The sequence below is a fragment of the Parasteatoda tepidariorum genome, chromosome 9 (genome assembly GCF_982258835.1).
Source record: "Parasteatoda tepidariorum strain Cologne lab strain chromosome 9, Ptep-v5.0, whole genome shotgun sequence".
Classification (NCBI taxonomy): Eukaryota; Metazoa; Arthropoda; class Arachnida; order Araneae; family Theridiidae; genus Parasteatoda; species Parasteatoda tepidariorum.
This window is the reverse complement of record NC_141763.1, coordinates 38,050,526-38,078,521: the sequence shown is the minus strand read 5'-3', so window position 1 is coordinate 38,078,521 and position 27,996 is coordinate 38,050,526. Positions and strand designations below refer to the sequence as shown.

Genomic DNA, 27,996 nt, shown 5'->3' with positions numbered 1-27,996 from the left:
CTTTTTGTGAACTATTTTATTTGTTGTTATTTTTATAAAAAATTTTTTGAGTGCTCCTCACACTATTGTATTAATATATTTTGCTTCGGCTTTATTGATACAATATCAGAAAGCACTCTGTTTTGCGGATATAATCGTGTGGGCTGAAGATAAGATTATATCTTTTTTTTCCCGGTTTTTTAAATAAAATCCCCCCCCCCTTTTTTTTTCAAAACTGTTGTTTGTTTTTTTTTTTTTTACTTATTATCTCCCCCCTTCTTTTTTTTTCATTTGTCTATTATTTTTCTATGTTTTATTCTTCATTTTGAACATATATATATATATATATATATATATATACATACCCTCCAACTTATGAAAATTTTGAAAATAATTCTTTCTAGTGGTAGCAAACCAAAGTAGAAATTTTTAAAGCAAATGGATCTCTCATAAAACTTTTATCAGAACTTAAGAATCTAGCTATATGGCCTGCACTTTTATAAGTAATAGTGGACAAGTTACGCTAAAATTAATTTTTTTTAAATATTAAGACATTAATTTTGTTACCGTCTGAAAAGAAGATTTCTGAAACTACGGAAATTCCGTAGCAGTTGGAGGGTATGTATATATATACATATATATATATACATAGATACATACGTACAGTGGAACCAAATTTTACGTTTTCCATCTGACTAGCGTTAAAAAACGCACGAAGACATGAAATCAGGGTAAAAAAAAGTATCTTTTTCAAAAATTTACCCTTACGAGATTTTTGCTTCTACGTGTCTTTTTTTCTAGATGCGATTTTAATAATATCCCTCTCAATACTTACTATTGTTTGCAAATTGGTTTTATGGCTTACACTAACACATGTTTCAGAGGTTTAGTTGACACTGTAGAAATCAATTTGAGAGCTTTAATTTTTGTTTTTGAAGCATTTTACAAGTCATCGGAATCAAGAAAAAGAAATGATTATCCGGCCAGTTGTTTAGTGTGACGTTCTTTGAAAGATTGGATAACTCCAAGACACAAAGGTTGAAGTTTACTGGAAAAAATTCACCCCACATATTCTACAATTTAAGTTCCCATACTTACTTCAAACCAATTTGCTAGAAAAATGTATATATGTTCAATTTGCTAGAAAAATTTATAAAGCGGGATTTTCGTTAAAAAGATACCATTAAATCCGATAAAATTTAATAGTATCAGTGCGGGCAATTTTCACGAAACAGCAGAAAATGATAACATACAAAATGGACAATGTAAAACCGGGGTTACACTGTATATATATGTACATGCATGCCAGTACCTCTAGCTTAATTTCTAATTTAGTGTTTTTCCTTTTTGATTTTTAGAATGTTTTTTCTTGTTATAATCTTCTCGGCTTTTCCTGTTGTGGTATTCCCATGGTGATATTTAGTACTATGTTATTTCCTGTTGACGCTTTTCGGTTTTCCTGTTGTTGTAATCTTCTCAGTTTCATGTGAGGTGATGACTTGTTTTGTTTCATTTCATCTTCAAATTTAAAAGGAAAAATTTTATCTGCACAAATTACAGTAATGACAGAAATTATTCATAGTGGTGGACAGATAAAAGCCTTTTCTGCTGTTGAAGTAATGAAAACAATTTTAAATGACTTGTGGTTATTTTAATTTTCATAAAAAAGCTTAAAAATGAGCTTATTCTCCTGGGAAATGAAATAAACTCAAATAAGAAGTTCCCTTGCCTACACATTTAAGACAGGAAAGAGGAGAACATTATTGCCTTATTGTCAAAATAAAAATCCCTCAAACTTTTAAAAATGAATTAAAATGTGAACATACCTAATAACCCCACCATTCAGAATCTCAGTGCTGCTAGTGAAAGGACTACCATCAGCTCTGACCCATTCTACAGTTGGAGTAGGTATCCCTGCTGTTACTCTACACTGGAAGAGACAACTGCCACCCCGAATTATTGTTTGAGTAGCTTCAGGATAAAGTTCTATAGATGGCACTTCTCGTCCTGAAAAGAATATTACAAATCATATTAAATATATTAATGCATATTCAAGAATGAACTTCCAATATTGCATGCTTTATCCTACATATGAGTAATGTAATTTTTAAAGGTTTCAATGCAGGATTTATTAAGAAAATATTAAGTTTCACATGAAACATGAAGTCTACCAATGCCAACTTGAGTTTCAAAATGAATTTGGTCATTCCTAATATGTTCTTTTAATTTAATTAGACACTATTATTACCAAGTATAGTTAAATTTGATTGCATAAACAAGTATGTAAAATAAAGTTTAATCAAAGAGATAATGTCCGTTTGAAAGAAAAAGCTTTGTGGCAGTATAGAAAAATCTTAATAAAGTAAATAAATTTACACCTGAACTGATTTCAAGGTTAGAAAATTATTTTTAAATAAATGATTATGATCCATGAAAAAAATTTCTATCTCAACTAATCTAAAGTATCTTGAAGCTGATTAGTTAATTTAGAAAGTATCTTAATTTAAAAGCCAAAGAAATATTACTTTAAAATTTATCTTCCTGGTTCTAAGAACACTCTGAGAAAATGCGAAGAGTCAGAAATGATATCATAAAATTTAAAAGATGCCACAAATAAATTTCAACACTCATTGACAAATTTAAGAAAAAAGTAAGTTAAAAGTACATGACCTTATATAAATGATTTATTGTTAATGATTATTTTAAAATGTATCTATAAAACTGATATAAGTTAAAGCATCTTTTTTGCTTTTCAAATTTGAACCAAGCAAATTATGTGAAAGGTTTGAAAGAAAAGTATTTAATCATTCTTTTTCTCAGACAACAACTTTGAATGAAAGTTGAAAGAGACTGAATGAAAGAGAAACTAAATGCTATTTTTAGACTTATTATTCTTGGAAATTATTTTTTATAAAAGAAATGGAAGAACACAAACTCACTTTCAACTTCCACTATAGCTGATGCTTGAGCAGATCCATCACGATTTTCAGCTCGACAAACATATAAACCCCTGTCTTCTACTGTAACTTCTGAGATGTATAAATTATCTTCTTGTATCTAAAATTAAACAAAATAATTATAAATAAAGAAAATGCTTCAGAATTTTTATTGGCTTTTTATTGAATAATTCTAAAGAGGAAAAGCAATTTAATGATTAGAAAATAGTACAAATTTACTTTAGAATAAAAATTTTCAATTAAATGTAAAATATTAAAAAAAAAGTTGCATTTAATAAAAAGAGTTGCATTAACTTTTTTTATTAAATGTAATTAAAATATGTAATATAAATTGATGCTCAAAAATAATCATTTAATTTGATTAATTGATTATTTAACCTTTTTTCTAAAACTTTTTTGCAATTTTTAATAGCATACAAACGAAAAAATTTTTTTAACAAAAATATAAAGCAGAAGCTCTTATAAAAGTTTAAACAATTTTATTAAGAAAAAAAGTATAGCTATACACAGAAAAAAAAATTTGCGTTGGTTGAATTCTGTACGCTGAATTAATACGTAGGGAACCGATTATCCAGAACGATCGGGATCATCGATATTCCAGGTAACTGATTTTTTCGGTTTTCTGAATCGCTAGCAAAAGTTTTTTTTTTATTGTTAAACCAAGCTAAAAAAAAAAAAAATTGGAAATTATCTTAAAAAAAAGAAAAAACGATGAAGTAATACACTAATGATTATTTCTAAAATGATGGTAAGGTAAAGATCTTTCAAAAAAGAACGAAAAATCCTAAATTCTTATGAGAAAAAAAATTTTTTTTTTTTAAAAATGGAGGGAAAATTTATCGAATTTCATTCCGGTTTTTTGGTTTTCCGATTTTCTGATTTCCGGATAACGGGTTCTGTACTGTAATGGCACTTACAACAGCAACTTGAAGCAAACAGTTACAAAATAGATTTATAAACCCAATAATCATATTCAGATTTCAACAAGTAAATGGCAGTCTGACTTTTGAATTTTTGTTTAGAATTTTTTAAACAATACATATTTATTAATTAACACCAATATAATAGTAATAAAGGAAAAAAATAGTAATAAGCTATCAAAACAGCAAGAAATTACATTTCTAACAACATGATTCAGGAAAAGAAAGGGAACATGTAATCAAATATACATTCTTAGGAAAGTGTAATAACATTTTCAAAGTACTCTAGGATTTTAAATTCATTGATATTCATAGTGAGAATTATTATTAGGTAAGTTCAATTTTATATAAAAGTTAATTTACCTTATGGCGATTGGACAAATCAGCACCAACTTTGCTCCAATTAACAGTAGGTTTAGGAATACCACTGACAATACATCTGAGTTCACCAGATGAACCTTGCATTATAGTTTGCCTTTCTGGTTCAACTCTAGCAGTTGGAGGACTACGACCTGAATATATATATATTACAATTTCAGATGGAACAATGATTAAATAATTGTTAAATAAATATGTAATGATAAGCAAATCAAGCTTGCCAACCATTGACTCTTTTACGAATTAAATCAGGAAGATGCGCCTTTGATGTGAAAAACAATGCAAGGGTGAAAGTATGTCTTAGCTCAGAATCCCATCAATAGACGGCACCACCACTCAGTCCTGATGCCACTTTCTAAATTTGCCTCTAGATCCTTGTACTTATGGTACTGCTTAGCGTCCGACCAAAGGATTTTCAATTCCACAGAATGGTCGGAGGGTCTGAGCGGAGTCGTTGATCAATCCCAGCGACTCCTGACAGGAGTCTGATTCTCTAAACAATGGGTTACCACAGCCCGCCCATATGTAATATTATATAAATGAACAAAAATATTATACCCTATTTATGGGATAATGATTATTATTTTTTACAGAAAGCAGCATAAAGCACAAACAAGAACAGTTGGAAGCTTATAAATTTAATCATTACCTCAGTATAGCATTGAAAAAGCTACATGCTCTTTTGATTTATGTATCTTTAACTTAATTCATTTACCAAACTCTGAGTTAAATTTTGCTGATTTTAATCTTATTTAAAAAGCTGCTTCAAAAATTATGCAACTTTAAAATGACATTTCCATTATCAACTAAAAAAATTAGTAAAAACTAAATCATTCAATGAATTATTTAATTACTATTAACATTAAATGCTTCTGAAAGATGAAATAAAATAAAAATGGAAAATACATTTAAAAAATTATTCGTAGCAAATGTATTCCAAGTAACAAACTTTTACAAATAATGAAAAAAAAAGAAGAAAGAGACATACGGGATCCAATCAGTAATCGAGCTTGTGCCTGGGCTGTTCCATGGACATTGCTTGCCGTGCAAACGTACACACCCTGGTGAGTCTCTGTGACTCTGGGAAGTGTCAAGACACCACCCATTTGACTGCTGTCTTCAGGTAACTGACCTCCTGAGAACGACCATGTGATGGAAGGTGTCGGAGAGGCAGTAACTCGGCATTGAAATTTCACAGTTTCCAGTCTCTGAGCTTCATAAGTAGATGGTGTTATAGTCAGTTGTGGTTCTTCCCCACCTCCTACATCATCTGGAATTTTATGAGACAAATCATGATTTAAAAATATTTGCTTGTTTTTAAAAAAAAATCAGATTAATAAAAACATTTGACAGATTAATGAGATATTTATTCTACAATAGCAAACATTAATAACAAACTACTTGAATTATTTTTAAATAAAAAAATTAAATATAGAGTTATGTATAAATTCAACTAACAAAATTTAATGTCTTTAAATATTTAAGCAAAAAAGTTAAAAAAGAAGACACTACTTTTGTCTTCATAGATTTAAAACATAGAACTAGTATTTGTCACAAGTCATTCCACCATGTAATGTCATGATACCATATAAATACCACTCAATGTTCCATTATACTCTGTTAAAAAATTACAACCTTCACAACCTCAAAATTAAATAGTTTGAAAAAAAAAGTTTGAAAAAGTAATAATTAGTGTTTGTTGTTGGACATTGGTAATATTAGTTATCTCTTTTGTTACTGTATTAATTGTTATTGGTAATTCTTTTATTTAATTTAAAAAGCTTTGGCACCAAAAATTATGACAACTACTATACCTCCTTTCACTAGTAAAACAGTTCTCATAGATTCGGATCCAGCAGCATTTGTGGCAGAACAGAAATATTCAGCTTCATCACTCTTTCGCGCAGATGGAATGCGGAAAAAGCCACCCACAAAAGTAGCCTGAGGATTGAGCTGATTGTTACGACCACCAGTCCACCGAAGTTGTGGCTCAGGAAATCCTTCAGCAACACAGCGGAACTCTACTGGATCACCAACTTTTACCTCTTGGAAATGAGGTTCAATTGTAACTCTGGGCGGTGTTGGTCTTCCTGTGCCTAGAAAATAAAATAAATTTTGAATTTCAAGCAATGAACATCATCATCACCCAACCATGGCAAAGCACCTAGCCCGAGCCGTGATGGCTCAGGGGTTAGAGCGCTCGCCTATCAATGAGGTGACCAGGGTTTGATCCTAGCAATGGCTGGTCGATAGGAATTCTGCATCTGGTTTGCACCTACCACAGTGCTGATGTAAAATATAATCAGCGGTAGGCGGATCATGGGTTAGAATCCCTTGCCGTCGGGCTAATCGTGGGAGATTTTCGTGGTTTTCCTCTTTATATAATGCGAATGCAGCTTAGAATCATTTTGTCCCAATACTTGGTCCAGGAGTCTTTTTGTCATCTGTTTTGGATTCAAAATTACAAAGTTACGGTTAAAGGCTAACCATGGGAAGTTTCCATGCTTTTTCTCTCCATGTAATGCAAATGCGGGTTAGTTGCCTCAAAAAGTCCCCCACGAAGGCAACTTTCTCCCAATACTTGATTCAGGAGTTTCCTTGTTTTCTAGACTGGGTTCAAAATTACAAGGCAACGGAGTTGAACATTAATAGTCACAAACCTCAAAAAATTGGGTCCGCTGTTCAATGATGGTTATAAACCTAGGTTAGACAACTTGAACAGTGTCTGAGCTGGTAACCCACTTTTTAAACTTTCACACCACAACCAATGAGACGACTTTCAACCACAACAGATTAAACGTACACCTTGCTGCATATACATCCCAGTTGTTTGTAGGCTGTCAGGATAGAACTCACTATCCCCAGCTCTTGAACCAGTGATGAAAGCAATGCCCTAAAAAACTGTGTCACCGAAGCATCGAACATAAGCAACTTTCCAAATATCCTTGTTATTGCAAACACAGATTGAGAATCTAAACATGTAATAAAATTAAAATTTATTTAAATTTAATGTAAAGGATCAAATCCAAAACTGATTAAAAAAATTTATTAAAAATTATAGATGACAAAGCTACTTAAATGAAACAGATTTGTATTGATATAATGTAATTCTGAATTTTTAATAAAATCGTTTTCAAAGCCTCTGAGTGTTCATGTTAAGACTATGGACGTTTATATTTAGAAAACAAAAATCTAAAATTACTAAAAGAAAAGGAGATTAATATACCTTCAACTAACAGAGTTGCTCGATCTTGGGCAACACTAGTAAGGTCAGATCCAGTGCAAATATAAGTACCAGTATCTTCAGGTCTAACATTTGGTATTGATAATACACCACTAGCTTCAGTTGCTTGAGCTGGCATAGCTGCACCTTCTTTTGTCCAAACTAAAGTGTATGTTACCTAAAAAGCAATGAAAATTTATAAGATAAAATAGTTGAGTGTAAAAGTTTTGTTAATTATTAAATTTCAAAACAGTTAAAATTTTAAAAGATAGAAACTATCAACATTGAAATTATTGTAATTAGACTGAATTAGAATTCTAATTAAAATCATGTAGGATTGATGGATACAAAAATTAATAAATTGAATATTTTAAAGTTTTTTTAAATCATCCATTTCAATGTAAAAAATTAGTCTCTGATCAAAGAAATATATATATATATATATAAAGAGGCTGCTACGTTTGTCTGTGTTAATTCTCTACCAAAACCTATTGCTAATAAAATATTTTGTTACTCCACATTTTACTATATATTTATTACAAAAGCAATTGATTGTTTCTAGATACTGTTTAATAGTCTTCTCAATACTTATATTGTACTGAAATAAGTAATATAAAGTGCGTGCACTAGAAGCTCTACTATCCAGAATGCGGGAAAATTTCCTAACTCCCGATATGCTAAAATTTCAGATTACCAAATTTCTGAGTCACTTCACATCTGACAAGAATTACTGTAATCGATTAAAAAATACTGATTTGCTTAGAAAAATTCATTTTTACGTAATTTTGAGGAGTGAGTTAAATATATATTTTTCATTCTTTCCAGGGGAAAAAAATAATTCGCTAAACCACAATTTGCCAAAGTTTAAAATTTTATCGTATTTGGCAAGGTGGCAAAGGTTTACTTCTTGAGCATAAAAAACCTAAATTTTTAATATTACCTTATTTTCAGGAGCAAAAAAAGGTAGCTTCGGAATAAAAATAAAATCTTATGAAAAAGTTAAAACAATAAAGAAAAAAAAACTATAAGAGTACTTGATAAAAACCTAAAGATGAAAAAATTTTTTTTTACATGATTATAAAAAAAAATCTTAATTACTGTCTCTTTTTACTATTTAGCACCAAAATTTTCAGTGTTTCTTACAAATGTCTTTACTGGGTAAACTGCCAAATATCAAATATAGAACAGAATAGAAAGTATAGTTACTGGGAAAAACTGTCAAATATTAATAACAATATAAAATAAAATAACAAAATAAAATAAAACAGAATATAAAGTATAGAACTGAATATAAAGCGTAGAACAGAATATAAAGCGTAGAACAGACTATCAAGCATAAAACAGACTATCAAGCATAAAACAGACTATAAAGCATAGAACAGAATATAAAGAATAGCAGAGAATATAAAGTATAGAAATGGTACTATATACTTACATCACTGACTTGGCTGACTCCAGTACACCTAAATGTAACAGTTGCTCCAACAGGAACACGTTGAGTTCTTGGTTCTTCCACTCTTACTCTTATAGTTGGACTCACACCTTATTAATTGAAAAAAAAAAGATAAATTCAAATGAGTAACTTTTAATTTTATACAAGTAAACTCACAAATATAATAAAATTACTTTGGCACAAAGCTTGGTTAGTAAAGGAAATGTAAGGTTTGGTTCATTGTTAGTTCTCCATTTAGAATAAGAAGTTATGTTACAGAAAACAGGAAGTTATTGATAGTGATGAGTAAGTTAAATGTAAATATTTTTTATAATTTCTTTAACTTACAAAATTAGTGTTAAAATAGTCATTTTTTCAGTCAATAAGTTAAAATATATTAATAAAACCTGAATGCAATTTAGATATGTTTAGAAAACAATACATTAAAGAGGAGAAATTTTGTTGAATTATTTCCCTCAACGAGATCATGCAATTTTGATAATTTACTCTAGTTTACACTTCAAAAGTTAAAGAATTATCTATTCAAAAAAAATTATGTTTAAGGTTAAACTTAGTTTTTATTCAGGAGTGAATAATTATTACTCACAAAATTATATCAGTAATTTATTTGTACAATAAATTGTAAAATATTACATACATATAATTTATATTTAATTTTAAAAAAAAATTTTAAAGTCAGCCATGGCAGTAAATATTATATAATTAGATTATTAAACATTTTACAACTTGAGCTACTTGCTTAGTTACTACATTTTAGCTTTGTATTCAAGAAACTTCTCCTCCATAACTAGTTTATAATTGTAAAGAGGCTTATTTATACCCTATATGTATCAATATACAACCAATAACCCACTATTTTTCAATCACAAATCAGAATTAAAAGTTATGATCAACATACATTAAAATTAATTTAAATAGAAAACAATTATCTAGTTTCTGTCTCTTACCACAAAATAAACCCTTATATTAATTAAAATTTTGTGCTATTTAATTGCAAACAATTTTGATTTTTTTAAATAATTTAAACATTTTTAAATGAGTTTCGAATGTAGGGCACTTTAAGAACGAGCACATGCATAAAAGTTTAAAAACATAACAGAGATGTGTGTATAGTTTAAATCTCATCACTGAATTAAATGAAAGTAGCTACAATAAAATACAAATAGAATGAAAAGAAGTAGAAGATACTAAAAGAAAACATATCTAAATACATCTAAATGCAGATAGATCAGAAAATATAGATCGACACAGAAATAAAAGATACAAATCCTACAACAATCAAAAGTTCACATATTGGATTTTTAACAGACATGGCAACCAGAAAACAGGAAAACACGTAAACAAAATTTTTAAACACTAAAACGGTGCATAAACACAATCTAAACACATCTACATTGCGGACAATAAGAAGTTTTGTTAGAAGCAACACATTTTTGTTGCCTACAGAAGCACTACACAGTGCCAAAGATTCAAATATCCTTATAGGGTTTACCCAAAACTGTAAGCTTTGCTACTTTCTGGATACTTCTGTTTTTAGATATGGCTCGACAAGTGTACAATCCCTGGTGATGTTTAGCAATTTTAGGAATACGCAAGGTGCTTCCATCGGCGGTATGTTTAATAACGTTTCCTGACCGGGATGAAAATATTGTGTCATTGTTATGTAGCCAAATAACTCTAAATGGTTTATTACTGGTCACATTGCAATGGATTATCGCATCATCTTCAATTTTCTTTACGAGACTTGTGGGTTCAACAAATAGGTTGATTTCAACTGGTCCTGAAATGCTACTCAGGTTATTACAAAAATATAGTTTAAATGTAATTTGATATATTTTGAAATGAAAATAAATAAAATAAATGCTTCAATGCCATATTAAAAATATTTTCCCAATACAATATTTCTTATAAATATACCAAAAAAAAAAAAAAATACTGACATTTACCAAATTAAAATAATTCCTAATATCATGACAAATTATTTTAAAAATATGCTTAGCTTAAGTTTACATTGAGTTCCACAATATTAAATTATATTCTCCTGAAGACAATGCTGGGTGTTTGAACCTATTAATATAAAAAATCATAACAAACTTCTCAAATATATGAAACATTCAAAAGAAAAAAAAGACTTTGGCATTTTTATTAAAAGAATAGCTATCAAATAAAATTTAGAAATAATTTCATGAGAGTAAGATAACTTTTAAAGTTCAATCAATTAAAATCAAGATAATCATAACACTAAAACTATAACATATAGATATCAATACAAATTTTTAAATAATTTACTGAGGGCAAAATAACTTTTAAAATTTAATTGATTAAAATCAAGATTGCCATACACTCTAAATCAATATATTTTTAAATTTTATTTTTCCTTTAGTTGGTAATTTAATATTATTTTTTTACTCTTGTGTAAATGATTATTCTGCATTATTTGGTATGACAACAGTTTATGTAAGAAATCACATTATCTGTCAAACTATTTAGAGTTATTCCTTAGTAACTTCACTGAAGATTTTATTTAAATTTATGTCACACAGAAAGATAATTACTAAAGATAATTTCTTGTAACAATAAAATTAAAAAGAACTTCAAACATTTCTAATGATAAAATCAAAAAGAAAATTTCCTGTCTTACCCATAGATTAAGCTCAAAAATTTTTTCAACAGAAATTGAACTCAGCAACAAAACAAATGTCTCTTTTTAATAATAATTAAAAAATACAATCAGAAAATATTTATAAAAATATTTACGTTAAAGATAGTAATTACTGTGTTTCATGAATTGAACAAATATGTATCATTACCTCCAGTTGGTTCACACCTTCCACCTGGTTGAACTGGAGTTCCTCTGTATCCAGCAGCACATCTGGAATTTCAAAAATCTTTTGGTATTCATGTGTTAATGAAATTATAAAAAATAAACGGCAACCAGAATAAAAAGGCTTACTTTTCACAATGTCGGCCAATATAGCCAGCAGGACAAGCATTGCAAGTTGGTTGACCATCATTATCCAGGAAACAAGTCAAAGAAAATCTTTAAGAAAATATTTAAGAGTACATAATGCAATTTAAACTACTCAATATATTATGCTTCACAAATTAACTATTAAATTTATAAAAAAAGTAATAAAAGCTTAAAAGTCAAGGTAAGTAGATAACATAAGTCAATTAAAATTAAATAAAACAATTTAATTATTGGGAGTACAAATTAGTTTGGTCCGTTTTCAAAAGATGGCTCTGGCTGTTATGAATGTTTCATAGTGACATCTGGTTTCGGTGGTTTCAGAGAGGTTAGACGTCTGTCAATAATATTCAGTTAACAGCACTTTGAGTTTCCTACAAAAACTCTGTTTTTTGCTTTGTTGAATATGTCAAATTTCGTGGAAATTAAGCAGTGTTAGCGGGATGTTTTATGATTCTGCTTTAATTGAAAGAAAAGTGCAGCTGAAGTGCATTGAATGCTTGTAGAAGTTTATGGTGACAATGCTCCTACTGATAAATCATGTAGGGAATGGTTTCGACGTTTCAAGAATGGTGAATGGTGTTGCATACTATGAGCTGCTACAACCTGGGGATTCCATCACGGGTGATCAGTATACGCTACAATTGATTTGTTTGAGGCGTGCAATCAGGAAAAATGGCCGGAACACGAGCAAAGACATGACAAAGTTATTCCTCCACATGATAAAGGTTGGTCTCATGCTGCAGAAAATTATTTGGAAAAGCTTAAGTGGGACATTTTACCGCACCCGACTTATTCGCCGGACATTGCTCCTTCTGATTACTGGTTATTCCGACGGATACAGCACGATTTGGCAGATCACTGATTCACTTCTTTCGCAGAAATCGAAAATTGGGTCCTAACTTGGATCACCTCAAAAGATGAGACATTTTTTCAAGATGGAATTTGAAAATTATCTGAGAGGGGGGTAAAAGTAGTAGCCAGCGATGGACAATACTTTCATTAATCGGTTCATTAATTTTGTTCTAAAATAAATTCATTTTTGACCACAAAAAAACGGACTGAACTAATTAGTACTCCCATTATATGAACAAATACATATAAATGTAACTACTTACTGATTTGGTGGTGTAGTAAGTGGGCAAGGACATGGTTTACAGTCTTCCGGTGTACCTCTGGTTGCATCTCCATAAAATCCATCAGCACATCTCTCACAGCTTTCACCTATCGTGTTATGTCTGCATCTCTATTTGTCAATAAGAAAAAATCAACAATTAAAACTTAAATATTATAATAATGCCTAATTTTGTATAAGGTTTTTAAACACATCCTATAATTTAAAAAAAAAATGTTGTTAAATAAGAATCTTGAATTGATCAGCGATTTAAGAGCTAAATTTGATAGTAATTGAGAAAAGTATAATAGAGAAATGTTTGCAAACTCAGACAAAAGAACATCAATGTGAAAGATGGTATCTAAAATTTTGAGTATGGCTGTAACAGACACAAATATGGTCTCAAATCTTCATTTCTCCTACAGCAATCTAGCTCATTTATGACTTTATAATGTTAACTTTCACTTATAATTTAAATAAACATGGAATCTATTTTTAAAATTTTCATCATGCTTTTTAGGATGCATTTTTTAAAAAAAATATTTCAACTTAAATTTTACTTATACTAGAATGAATATTTTAAGAAATATTTGTACCACCAATTAGCCTAGAAAAAAAATTTTTCTTAAGGTTTTATGTATTAACCAGCATAACAAAAAAAAACGTATCTTGATTAACATTTTTATAAAAACAATCTTATGCAACACTCAAACACTGTATAAAATAATCTAAACACATTGACACTAATACTCACCACACAGCTGCCTGATGTTGCATCACACGACTCTGAGTGACCATTACAATTGCATCTTGTGCATCGTCCTAGCCCAGGACCACTAGCATCTCGTATATATCCAGGGGCACATTCCTATAAAAATATCCATTTAAACATGAAAATGTAAATCTAAACATGATTCAAAACAAAAGAAATGTACAAAAATTAGCTTATATTTATTAAGCAATTGAAAAAATTATCCTATAATTTTAAACAAATGCAAAACTAAATTTTTTTTTAAAAAAAACTTTTTTTATAACAAACAACAAAAATCAATTTGCCATACAATAAACTTTTAATGAGAGAATTCAAACTGAAAAACTTACCTCACAGGACAAGCCAATATATCCAGGTGGGCAAACACATTGTTCAACTTCTGTTGCAAGTCCTTGACCTGTGCTCTGTGGTACAGAAGTATCCATCTGTACATCTCTCAACAATGTTTGGTGCATCCTATTATGGAATGATGCTCGAATCAAAAGAGCTTCAACATTGGCTAAGACTTTCATGAAATCCTCTCTAGTGGCAGATGTAGGTCCTCGAGAGTCCACTCTTTGCCAGTTAGTCTAGAGAGTTTTTTTTAAAAAAAAACTACACTTTCAAATCGGTAAAAACAAAGGGGGCACAAAAGTTAAATTCTTTGATAATCTATATAAAAAATACATAACAAGATAAAAAAAAACACATAAAATGCTCATAACAATGTAAATTACATCATATTCAATTACATAAACAAAAATAAAATTTTAAACTCACCTCTCTCAATTCAATCTCATATGTTCGTACTTCTTGGGGATTAAGAGTAGGGATGTTTACATAAAACACAGAAATACCATTTCCCTAAAATCACATTGAAAAAAACCATATCAGCATATAATAATTTAGGGGGGGGGGGCTAAACATTAACCTTGGGAGAAATATTGTTAAAAATTGAATCAAGAGTATTACTGTCATTTCCACATCAGCATCAGCATACAGATCGCCTCCATCTCCAGCTAAATACTGTTGAGTATATCGCAACTTGCCACCATATGATGCCAACTATAATAATGAAATTTATAAGGAACTTAATAAAAAAAAATTCTGGTTTATTGCAAATTTGAACAGAATTAATATACATATTTACTAAATTCAGATAATTTGGAACACTTACTTTGTTACCGAGGAACTGAGCGGGTAAAGACCAGAATAAAGTTTCTGTCTGCTCAGGTTCTCTTGGGAAAGAAGTGAAACTGACTTCATTTTGACTAGGGTTAACTATTATTCCTTCGGTGATTGTTCGTGTTCTGAATCGAGAAGTTAGCTGGAAGTTGTGATTGTATGGATCAGAAAGGTCTTCCAACCTCATTGCAATCTGAAAAAGTAAATTAAGCTCAGATGCTAGAAAGGAAAAATTAATTTCACTGTAGAATTATTCCAAATGTTTATCATACTTGGCTTCTATAATAAGAACTGCTGCTACATTGCTGTGTAACTCCAAAACAGAAGCAGGGAGCACAACCTTCAGGATTTCGAGATTCAAGGTTGAAAAAGCCTTCTTTACACCTATTACAGTTCCTTCCCTGAACATTTGGCTAAAAAAGAGAAAGATTTTAAACAGAAGTTCTTTTTTCAAAATTCATAAGAGTGAAAAAATTTTTTGCGTAATTATGTTCAATGTGAAAAAATGGTAGTGATTGGAACAAAGAATACAGAAATAAAACAATATTAGGATTAAAAATTTATGAATAACTTCTCTGTTAGCTGTTTCACAATTTTATTATTACTATTATTTGGATTCAAAAATCAAAATTCGATATCAAAAGTCAATCTAAATACTTCATATTTTGTTAAAAATCATAATTAGATTTGATATTTTTTAATCATAAAACAATTGAAAATAGTTTCAAAGATTTACATTTTGCAAAATATTATTTGAAAAACAACTAGTTAGTGAAAAATCTATCAGTCACAATTTTGTAAATTTGGTGATTATTGAACTTACAATTGAAAAAAAAAAGATAATTATAATTAAACTGCCCAAAAGTTAGTTGAAAAGCTTTTTAAAATAATAAATCTTTATCCACAAGACTTGATTTATTATTTACCGAAAAATTTTAAATGAGTGAATAACTGCTTTAGTTAAATTTTAAAAGAAATTAATGGTTTTGAAAGTTAACTAAGCTTTTCTTCTTCATAATCATAAATAACTTAAAACTTTATAACAAAAAATCAATTCTGATAAAATATCTCACTATTGTACATTTTCTGGATAGTTTCCTTGTTCAATGTATCTATATTTCAAAATTTTAGAATAAAAAATTAACACACATTTTTGTATCAAATGCGCAAAAGAATGGTGAATAAGTGCTATAACGTCCTTGTTTATTAATTTCAGAAATTTGATACTTAGAATTATGCGAAGTTTAAAAAGCTGAAAAAAATATTTTTTTCAATAAAACAGGAAACAATCATGTAGAAGGAAGAATAGCAACCTTGCTTTTTAAAAAATGAATATTAAGATATTAAGCACATCAGTAAATATATTTCTAATACTTACCTTACAAGGACAGTTGTTACGGTAATCACACTCTAAGCCAAGACTACCCCGAGAATCACACTTGCAAGAAGTTTCTGTGGGAACAGAATATATAAAATCAAAGCAAAAGAAATAAAAGTAAATCCCACAAAAATATTACTATTTACTATCTTGAGCAGATTTTACAATTTTGGTGATTATTAGTATTAACGAAAAACAAAATAGAAATATCAGGAAAAGGAAAATATGAAACAAGGAAAAAAACTAGTCCTAAAAATTTCCACCACACTAATGTTACATAACTAAAAGAAAATTGTAAGCCCTTAATTAAAATATTAATTTAATGTAAATTTCTTTTCACTTAAATCTTATTTCAAATTATAAAGAAAAATAAAGTAAAAGAAAGCAAAAAGATGTCATTTATAAGTTTATTATGCGTTATAATTTTGTTTATGTTTTTTCAGTTGTAAATTCGAAAACCTAGTAAACAGAAGAATATTTATGCTTGATTTAATATCAAACATAAAATTAGTGATATGGGCTAAAATAGCATACATTAAATTGTATTTTATCAAACGCTTCATTTCAAATACGTAATAAATACTCAATGAGACCACGAACTCTCTGTAACCAAAACCAAATTATTTTTAAGTATCCAAAATTTTATTATTTATTATATTTAATATTTCAATAAAATACTTCCTCAATATTAATTAAAAAAATAGCTCAAATATAAAAATATATCAGAATAAAATTGATCATCATACCTATAGCAGGCTGACAATCATTTGGAGTGCCACCGCTAGCATCACCAACATATCCTGATAAACATTCTTCACAGAAATCACCGCCAGTGTTGTGCTGGCAGTTCTATGAAAAAAATACTTATCATTAATAAATATTCTTAAATTTTTGAAACAATCATTAGCATTAACTTTGACAAGTGAAAAAAAATTATATTGTATAAGAAACATTGACATCCAAAATATCTAAATAAATTTAAACTCTATTAAATTAATTACTCAATTAATCTAATTTTGTTAAGTGCCTACTTTGCAGATTCCACTTTCTGGATCACAGTCACTGGAATGGCTGTTACAAAAGCATGGCTCACATAAACCAAGATAAAGACCAGCTCCAGACCTGGTATAACCAGCATCACAATCTTCACATGACAATCCACTGTAACCAATTGGACAACGGCACTGTTCAACAGCTAATGCCCTACCCAATTCTGTTGGGCGATCAACTGCAATGGTGAAGGACACATCGGCTAAACTATAGAGAAAAAAATAATTACATAATGAGTAAAACTTTCTGTACAAAAGTTCTAATACACTGAAAAAATTATTTTTCTTATTTTAAATCAATTATTGTGATCATATCATTTTTAGTTGTTCAGTTAAAAACTCATTGCAACATAATTCAATCTTAAGTAGAAGGCTCATTCATAAATAAATATAAAACTTTAAATTAATATAAAACTCTATGAATAAACATTAATTCCGACATCTAACAGAGTAAAAAGAAAAATTCTAAGAGGTTGCTAAAAAGAAAATTAAACTAAAAATAATATATATTTAGTATAGTGTACTGATTAAAACGTATGCAAAAGATAAAAGTAAACTTAAGGGCCATACTTAATTGCAATAATATATTATAAAATAGTTTTACATTTACTGATTAAAAATGTTTGATTTTTTGACATTCATAAGAATTCAATTTCTTTTTAAATTAAACTTTCAAAAACTTAAAATAAAATTAAGTTTTTATTATTCAGTTAGTGTATTCTATCAATTAAAATCTCAAAATCATTAATTTAAAATAATAAAAGCGCTGCTAGATAATATAGCTGGAAATAGTCATAAATCATTCGAAAGTAAGCCAGCTATTCTTTTTTACTTACACTTGAATTAATAATTCAAATGTTACATTATAATTTTCCACATAATAAAGGTATCTAGCATTACAGATCTAAAACATTTAAAGCGTCTAAATTTGTAACAAGATCTTGCAATATTCATTATAGGCATAATGCAGTTATTACTTAGTTTGGATAATAACAATATTACATATGATATATGGAATCTAGTATTTTTTTTACCTAGCTGATGTTGTTCCGCCAGTATATGTAGCTTTTATTAAGATAGCATCTAAATCAGCCAAAGTCATTAAGAGATGTTCCCTTGTTGCAGGTTGACCATCAGATCTAAGCCAAGATGTCTGAAAGTTTCAAAAGAAAACTATTAATTCAAGAAAATAAAGATAAGAGCTAATAAAAAATAAAGTCATACATAGTGCACTATTTCATAGAAATAAGTTGAAATTGAAAAGTTAATTTCAAGAAGACATTATAAATAGAATCACTATCTAAATAGATGATGTAGCAATTCTAGAATTTATAACTGAAGACTTAAGTGATTTTTTTAAAGAAGATTTTGAGTAAATGGTTCTAGTTAGTTATTTGATAGAAATTTTGGATTATTAAAATAATTAAAACAAATGCATATCATCCACTCCAAAATGTAATTTTAAAGGTATTACAGGTGCTTTTAAATTAAATATTTATTAGTATAAATATTTTATTAGTATAATCAAATTATTATACTCATGAAAAACATTGACATGGAAAATATGTTGCTCGTTTTTTTCCAGTTCAAAAATGAAAGTCAAAAAAACCTCACTATTTTCGAATACATAAAGTAATACTTATTGTTTTATAAAACTATTGCAACTTTTCAATACACTTACAAATGTTTAATAAAAATACAAATAAACAATTTAATCAGAAAATGAATCCAATTTACAAAAACTGTCTTACAAACACACATATATTTTATTACTTTTTCCTGCTTTAATGTTTGCTTGAATATCTAAATAAACAATTACCTCATACATTCGTATTGAAATGGAATGTAAGGATGAAGGGCGAATCAGTTCTGGATGCCTATAAACTAGTACAATGCCGTTGCCCTAAAAGGAAATAAATACATTATAAATTAGAGCAGTATTCTTCTCATAAAATGTATTCATAAAATTATCATTATTTATTTAGTACAAGTCATAGTGTATTTCCGTATTCACAAAGATTTTTGTATACTTTAAGGATAGCTTTTATTTTTAATTCTAAAATCTAAAAAATTCAATTTATATAATTCAAAAAATCTATATTTAAAGCATAGAAAAAAATTATACCGATTAAATTAAGCTCAAACTTAATTCAATAAAGGATACCAGTATAATAACACCACTCCAGATAAATTATTTTCAGACTATTTTGACATCTAGGTTCAACCAGAAACATTTAGAGCAAAATTTGCATTCACAATAGTAAAGTAAATGAAAATCATACACAAGAAATGTATGTTGTTTAAATTTAGTTTAAAACTTATGAAATAACACTTAATGGGAAAGGTGGGATAAAATCTTAGTCAAAGCATTTATCTGAAATAAAGAATAACATTGTTTACAATTTTAGGTATATTATTAAAATGCTATAGTTGCAAAAACATATTTAAAATATTAACATTAAACACCATATTATTCAATCAGGGCATATTTTAAAAATTTGTGAATATTTTTGTGTCTACTTTCAGGGCCAATTAACATTATAAAAACCTATGAATCAGAAGCACATTGCAGAGTATTCTACGATATTTCCATTTTTTTTTTTTTTTTTTGCAAAGATTATACAAGGATTCCAGCCAAGTTTTGCCGCAGACAAATTTCTGCATTATCACTGAAGATTTCCTTTGCAGACAAACTGTTGCATTATCTCTGCAAAAATTTCTTTGGAAAAAACTGTAATCGTTTTGAAAACTTAACCAAATTGATTGTTATGGGTATTCAGATTTTGAAAAATGAAGAGATAATTTATAATTGGCCCCCAATGATGATAGAAAAAAAAACTTTTTGATACTTTTTTCTCAGCATTTTATGTATAAACTGCACACGTCTTGCAAGAATTTTCATTTCTTTTCGAAATTTCAAATGAAAAATAATCTGCAACTGCCGTGCTAGAGGGCTTACACTACCAAACTAGTTATATACATGATCAAATATATTTGGCAATTTTTATACATAAAGTCAGAAAAATCAAAATCTCTTTTTCCAAACTTATACAAAGTACAAGGAAATGCATGTGATTTTGATCGATTAAGATGGATTTATTGACATACACTACCGGTCAAAAGTTTGCGAAAATTTTTAAATCTGCAAAGAAAAGGCCTAAATTCAAATGTTCATAGAACTGCGAAAAATCATTCAAATGGCATGAAAATTTGATATGTTCTGAAGTGAACCCTCTACTGTTAGTTACATATGATCAAATTGCAATACTTTGTTTTTTGCGAACTGAATACAGCTTTTCATCACGGATTGTTTTTATGGTGAAAAAAGTTGTTAAGTTTGAACACTTGCCAAACTTGCAAAAAATATTTTTTGTACTTTCTGTTAATAGAAAATAGTTATTTGAACAGTTCTATGTAAGCCCTCAAAATTTCAAATCGATTCGATTTTTTTTTTGACGAAGTTATAGAATTTTGAAAAACATGTGTACTTCTCTCGATTTTTGAGCATTCCACATATGCAGTCTTCTGGTCTATACATCTTCTATCAAAGAACTTTTTAATTTTTATGTTTCTATATTTTCAAATAATTAATATTTATCATAAAACAAATACTCTTATTCATTATTGTAATTATTATTGTTTATATTTATTGTTTATATTTATTGCTTACCTGTATTAGTTTTGTTGTGATATTTTTACTTTATATTAAATTAAATTAAAAAGTTATAACAATAATTACATAAATAATTCTAAAAAAATAATAACAATAGTATAAAAAATTTGCATTTTTATTAAACTATTTTATTTACAACAGGTCAAATATTTAACATATTCTTATTCGTATTTTGTAATTAAATAAATTAACATTTAAATCTTAGATTCCTCGAACCATCCACCTTTTGCTTTTATTATAGTCTTACATATGCATAGCATTCGTTCTAATAAACCATTAATCACTTCAATTGATATAGAGTTCCATTCCTGTTGTAAAATGTCGCATAACTGACTTCGATTCAAATATCAGAGCATCGTTTGCAAGAACAAACAAATTTTAGATGAAATGTGACATCTACGAGATATTGTTTTAATTATATTCATAATAAGTTCCTTGTAGTAACAATAATTACAATAATAAATAAGAATATTTGTTTTATAATCAATATGAATTATTTGAAAATATAGAAAACATTAAAATTAAAAAGTTCTTTGGTCGAAGATGTATAGACCAAAGGACCGCAAATGTGGAATGCTTAAAAATCGAGAAAAGTACACATGTTTTTCAAAATTCTATAACTTCGACAAAAAAAATCAAATCGATTTGAAATTTTGAGGACTTACATAGAACTGTTCAAATAAGTATTTTCTATTAACAGAAAGTACAAAAAATTTTTTTTTGCAAGTTTGGCAAGTGTTCAAACTTAACAACTTTTTTCACCATAAAAACAACTCATGATGAAAAGCTGGATTCAGTTCGCAAAAAACAAAGTATTGCAATTTGATCATATGTAACTAACTGTAAAGAGTTCATCTTAGAACATATCAAATTTTCATGCCATTTAAATGATTTTTCGCAGTTCTATGAACATTTGAATTTAGAACTTTTTTTTGTAGATTTCAAAATTTTCGCAAACTTTTGACCGGTAGTGTATTACATATTCTTTTTTATGTAAAAAAAATTTTTTTTTTTAAATATAATTAAATTCTACATGTGTTGTATACAAGAATACCCAAATAGTTTGCACATAATTTTTTTATTATTATTTAGAAATAAACAACTTTCAAACATTCTTTTCCTTTTCATCGTTTTTGTATACTGAGTTAATATTTTAAATTATTAGACTAGTTGTTCGAACAAATTTTTAAACATAAAATTCATAGTTAATATTAAGAGAAGATATAATATCAAAAAATAAGGTTGTTAATAAGACAATAAACAAGACAAAGAAAAGTTTGTGTCATTATTTCAGATAATATCAACTTATTTGTTTAAAACTTATTTGTTGCAATGGCTCAAAATATCAAATTAAAATAAAAACAATTATAATTAATCAAGTAGATTTACATCATAGCAAAGTTTAAGCTGAGGGATGTAAGCAATGATATAAATATTAGAATCAAACTTCTGAGTCTTTTTTAATGTAAATACTAAATAATGCACAACAACTTTTTTTGAAAGATAAAATGCAAAAATAATAAAAAACTAAACTATAAAGATCTTAAATAGGCTAGATCGTAATATTTTATATTAAAAATGATTCAGCAGACTTTTAAACTAAATGAAATAATTTAAATTATGATAGTTTTCAATAAACAAGTATAAAAAACATGAGTTAACCATTATCTGAACATCTGGATCAATGTTAGGATCTGCTCGACTTCCAGGAATATACATAACAGTATAATTCAGTCTCCCTCCATATGCAGTGACCTGGAATTATAAACATTCAATTATAAAAACTAGAAAAACAAATGAATCAAAATCTTTCAAGATAATAAACGCAATCAATTATATTTTTTTAAAATACTCATAGGAAAAATAAAATAGATATGTATCAACTTATTTATGACACAAATTTAATATTTTAAATAAAAATATGATGTGCCTTTTTAGCTCAAAAATTTTACAAAACTTAGTTATCAAATACTGATGAAATTTATAGAAGCTATTTAGTTAATGATATCACTTTTAAAGCACAATTTTAATGCATATCTAATTATAGATATTCTTAATTATAAAGCCAAAAATTTAACTAAATTCACTTTTCAGTAATTTTTAATTAAATATTTTTTAGTACTTCAAATGCTTAGAAAGATAATTGAACTCAATGCACAAAATATTGGTAAGATAAATAACGAAAAATAGTAAATAGGCAAAACATAAACTGTTTAATCAAACCATATTTAAGTGACTGCAGAGTTCATCGAATGAAAACTATAAACTAATTACATTTATCTTCACACATAGCAAAATATAATAAAAGAATTTCAACCCACTGCTAGTTTTAACAATTTCATTTTTACTACTTCTAAATGTTTAATACAGATATTTTTACAGATGTAAAACTTTTATACAGATGTGTCTGAAATGACCACAAATATTTTTCAAACATCTGTGGTATAGCTTTTATGATGTTTTGTTACTTTTATATATATGTGGTATTGCTTTTATGATGTTTTGTTACTTTTATCTTTGCTGCACTGCTATAATTACTTTAAAGTTTTAGTTTCTCTTTCATAAGTTTTCACCTGCCCTTTTCTGCCCTTAAATAATTTAGCCAAAAATAAAAATAAAAAAGAAATAGCAAGTATAGCCCTACTTATTTTGTGATGGTGGTAACAGCCAATAAGAGTTGAGTATGCTTTGGGGGCTTGGTTAGAGGAGGTGAGAAAAAAGGCAAGGACACACATGGTTTTTTGGAGAGCTGAGGTTAAGATACAAAGATATGAGGATCCTCAACAGCTAACTTATATTATAAAATTTTCTATCACCCCATAATTATTTTTTTATTTATTTATTAATTAGCAGTGCAGCTTCATAATGTATAATTCAATGTTAAAATTTTTATGTACCTATTATTAATTGGAGTGAATGCCTTGCTGGAACAAAATTTGTAACTCTAAATATCTTAAATGATCTATATTAAATAAATAGTTTTAACACTTTGTAATTAGTGATCATTCTAATGATCTTGTTCTCTTACTTAAGAGTATATTATTTTTAATTGTTATTCATTTGTATTCTTATCTTAATGTGTGTGGTGATGAACTGAACATCACCACATATATTTTTGGTGCCGTGACCAGGATGGGCAGACTCTTAAATTAATATTTGGTTATGTGGTAGTATTTATAGATACTGTTATTTATATATTATTTATTAGCAAACATAAGCAATTAAGTATGGCAGAAAAGGGCAGGTGAAAACTTATGAAAGAGAAACTAAAACTTTAAAGTATTTATAGCAGTGCAGCAAAGATAAAAGTAACAAAACATCGTAAAAGCAATACCACATATATATAAAAGTGACAAAACATCATAAAAGCAATACCACACATCCAATGCAAATGGTCAGGGGTGATTGTGAGTCCAAATCAAAATTCCAGAAAATTTCTTGAGTTTAAAAAAAAAAAAAAAAACAGTTTAAATTAAAAAACATTTAAATAAGGTTTTTTTCCTTTTTCTCAATATTTCTTAGTTTATTTCAAATATATTTAAATTTTACACATACCTATACCAATTACACATACCTATGATAACCTGGAGAAGTAATTAAAATTTACAAATATGTCTTTCTTTCTTGAGTTTATGATTATAACAACTATTAACTGATAAAAAATGAATATTAATCATGAATATAAGCTTATAAAGTATCTCTCTGTCTCTTCCTTGCAAACAAATAAAATAAACTGCGTTTTTAAGTTCCACCTTTGAAAATTTGATTTCCAGAAACTTCTGTGATCAATGATATTGTGAAACGTCTGGACCTTCGATCTCCGGAAACTTGCGGATCACAGTCAACGAAAGATCCGGAAATCCGTACTTTTTCCGGAGCACAATCAACCCTGAATGGTTCATTCTAATTTTACTCTCTATTCAGAAAATTGAGGTGTAAATGGCCATTTTTCTCTTATTTGTTATGAGAAATAGAGGTGTTTCAGTACTATAAAATCAGAGGTTTTCTCTATGTGCTAGACTATCTGTTAATAGAAAATTAAGTGCATTTTTTTTGCATGTAGAACCATTTGAGAGGATAAAAAATTTGGATTACGCGTACATGAAGAACAGCCAGTGGGTAAAAAAATAAATAAAAAAAGAAGACTACTTTTTACCTTATCACCAAGGAATGATTGAGGCATTTTCCAGTAATATGTTTGAGTAGGTTGAGTTGCAAAATTTCTAAAAACTAGTTCCTTGTTACGAGAATCAACTAGAAGGTTTTGATTTATGTTATAGCTCCTTAGAATATTGGTCAAAGAGACTCCTTCGTTACTACCAGTAAAACTTAACATGAGCTGAAATGTGAAAAGAATGTACAATGATTTGATGACTATGATTTAAGAAAGTATGAATCTTATATAAATGTATATCGGGGATAAATGAGGAATATGCACAATGCAGATTTTTTATCACCATTAAGCATAAAATATTAATATTATTCAGATGTTAGCAATGTAATTGTTTTTTTAGCAAGATTGAAAAGAGTTATAACTTAATCTAATACAAATTTTTGCCAATCACAAGAGATGGTGAAAAAAAACTTTTAATTGAATAAATCATTTCAGGTATTATTTTAATTTTTCTATGCATTCAAAATACACACCACTAAATATTATTTACTCATTAAATATTGGAGTATTTGTTTACTTATTAAATATGCAATAAGTTAGTACATTTTTTTTTAAGACAAAAAGTGTACTTGGTTTTTAGACACTGAGGAAGATTCTTATTTACAGAATCAAAACTATATGTCCTTTTCTATATTTTCAAGTGTGCTTTATTCACATTTTTGCTTATTATAAGTAGCACAAAGTAGTAATATCCTATCCTCTTTTTGGACAAACTGCATTTTTTTATAGTTTTATCAGAAATTAAAATGCTAGCTGTGTGATAACGTAACATATTTAAAAAATAAATTATTTCATAATTAAGAGTTACATAGAGCTAAATATGAAAAATATAAGTTAGGAATACAATATGCACTTTGATTGAACAAGGAAGCATTAAAAATATCTTATCACGACACCAACTGTTGAAAGAGTTATTTTCATAAGCCAGTTCATTTTAAAAATTATGGTACCTCTTACATAAATAAGAGACTCTTGTTTCCCATTTATATAGTCTAGCAATAAAAAAAACTTGACTGTTTCTTACAAGATTTTTCTAAATAATATTTTAACTAATGTTTTTTAATACACATGAAAAAAAGATATTTACAAAAGTAAAAAATAATCATAAATAGAATTGCACTTCTAATAAAAGAATATCTGTTAAAGTTAGGTAATGATAAATTACCTCATCATGATATTAACAGCTGGAAGAGAAAGTATCAGAAATAATCATAATCAATAATCATAAATCAATAATCATAATTCAATAATCATAAATCAATAATCATAATTCAATAATCAATAATCATAAATCAATAATCATAAATCAATAATCATAAATCAATAATCATAAATCAATAATCATAAATCAATATTCATAAATCAATAATCATAAATCAATAATTATAATTCAATAAACAGTAATCATAATTCAATAAAAATAATCAATAATCATAATGATAAATCACCTCATCACGATACCAACTGCTGGAAGAGCAAGTTTCAGTGATTCCCATACAGAAACAATCAATGCAGCCAAGAGGTGAATCTGAATTTAAATGGAATGTGTGTGGCTTACATTGATCACATCGAGCACCAGTTACTTGATGCTGAAACAAGGTTTAAAATTAAAATTGCAAATTGTTTGAAAAAAAAACAACAATATATTATTATAATTTAAGATACTTGAAATGCTTACTTTGCACTGGCAAAGTCCAGTATTTCTACTTGGATCAGGAGTTAAACTTCCAACAGGGTCACATTGCAACCCTCCTTTAAAAATAAATACAATTTTTAATAAAAGTTTTAAGTAGTAAGTATAAGTATATTGCAATCATGGCAATTTCTTACTCTTAAAAACAAAATTGCAAAAATTAATTCAGTTAAAATAAATCTGATTTATTTATGATAATTTTGAAAAATCATATAGATTTAAAGCTAAGAATTATCAAACACAAAAAATATCAAACCTAATTCAAAACAATACTTTTGATATAGAATTGATATAGAATTTATTAGAAGTGCAATAAACACAAAAATTGAAAGCAAAAAAAATTAAAAGATTCATGTAATTTCTGTACATGAAAAAAATTAATTTAATAAATGGAGCATGTTTAAAATTTTTTAATTTCATTAGTTTTATTTTGACTGAAAAGCTAAGTAAAGAATTTGTAATCTCTTTTAGACCTAGTGTTGAACTAATGTAAACTAATGTTGTACAAACCGTAATGTCGTACTGTAATATAAACATGTTGTACTACTCTAAATGTAAAAAATTCAAATGTTAGAGATGTACTCGTTTACTTACTAGTTTTTATATACATTAAATCCATTGGTTGGAAGTAGTACACTATTAGTAGCGAGACAACTGTAGTCGCTATTTTTTTGTAGTAAGTAGTGTAGTGAACTACTTACTAGTACTAAGTAGTGTAGTAGGTAGTATTCAAATGCAACAAATTTTTTAAATCTGAATCAAATCTTCAAGGGGCCATCAATCGACACAATGAGAATTGCAAATTATGTATTACTAATATTTAAACTAGTTATTGGGAATTATGGCTAATTTATTACCTTCAAATGTGAATGTACACTCATGAAAAAGTATTATGATTTTAATGGAAGTGAACATATTTTCTTTGTAATTTTCAATGTACTTAATTTTTTAGAAGAGCATTAAATACTTAACAAAATTGAAAATATTTGATAATTTCTTAGCATTTCGTAAATTCCCTGTCAAGAAAGGCATAAAAAGAAAGGTGAGAAGAACAAATTTATAAGAATTGGTTTAACAAACTGATTCATACAAATAATAATT

General features: G+C 27.8%; 1 protein-coding gene across 24 annotated transcripts in view; it reads right to left on the bottom strand.

The window, feature by feature from the left end:
* Positions 1-27,996, bottom strand: part of trol (terribly reduced optic lobes) — a 287,076-nt gene that overhangs the window by 29,227 nt on the left and 229,853 nt on the right. For all 24 annotated transcript variants that reach the window (XM_087151601.1, XM_087151610.1, XM_087151613.1 and 21 more), the window contains 25 exons: positions 26,881-26,954; positions 26,651-26,791; positions 25,185-25,367; positions 22,691-22,783; positions 19,175-19,258; positions 18,390-18,508; positions 17,338-17,563; positions 17,053-17,155; positions 16,307-16,380; positions 15,201-15,341; positions 14,921-15,121; positions 14,716-14,808; positions 14,524-14,607; positions 14,094-14,333; positions 13,747-13,860; positions 12,997-13,124; positions 11,864-11,950; positions 11,721-11,782; positions 8,893-8,999; positions 7,461-7,635; positions 6,049-6,330; positions 5,223-5,504; positions 4,220-4,368; positions 2,919-3,036; positions 1,806-1,986 (listed from right to left, as the gene is read on the bottom strand). In XM_087151601.1, coding sequence (XP_087007727.1) covers positions 1,806-1,986; positions 2,919-3,036; positions 4,220-4,368; positions 5,223-5,504; positions 6,049-6,330; positions 7,461-7,635; positions 8,893-8,999; positions 11,721-11,782; positions 11,864-11,950; positions 12,997-13,124; positions 13,747-13,860; positions 14,094-14,333; positions 14,524-14,607; positions 14,716-14,808; positions 14,921-15,121; positions 15,201-15,341; positions 16,307-16,380; positions 17,053-17,155; positions 17,338-17,563; positions 18,390-18,508; positions 19,175-19,258; positions 22,691-22,783; positions 25,185-25,367; positions 26,651-26,791; positions 26,881-26,954 — 3,541 coding nt within the window. The remainder of the gene's footprint in view (positions 1-1,805; positions 1,987-2,918; positions 3,037-4,219; positions 4,369-5,222; positions 5,505-6,048; positions 6,331-7,460; positions 7,636-8,892; positions 9,000-11,720; positions 11,783-11,863; positions 11,951-12,996; positions 13,125-13,746; positions 13,861-14,093; positions 14,334-14,523; positions 14,608-14,715; positions 14,809-14,920; positions 15,122-15,200; positions 15,342-16,306; positions 16,381-17,052; positions 17,156-17,337; positions 17,564-18,389; positions 18,509-19,174; positions 19,259-22,690; positions 22,784-25,184; positions 25,368-26,650; positions 26,792-26,880; positions 26,955-27,996) is intronic.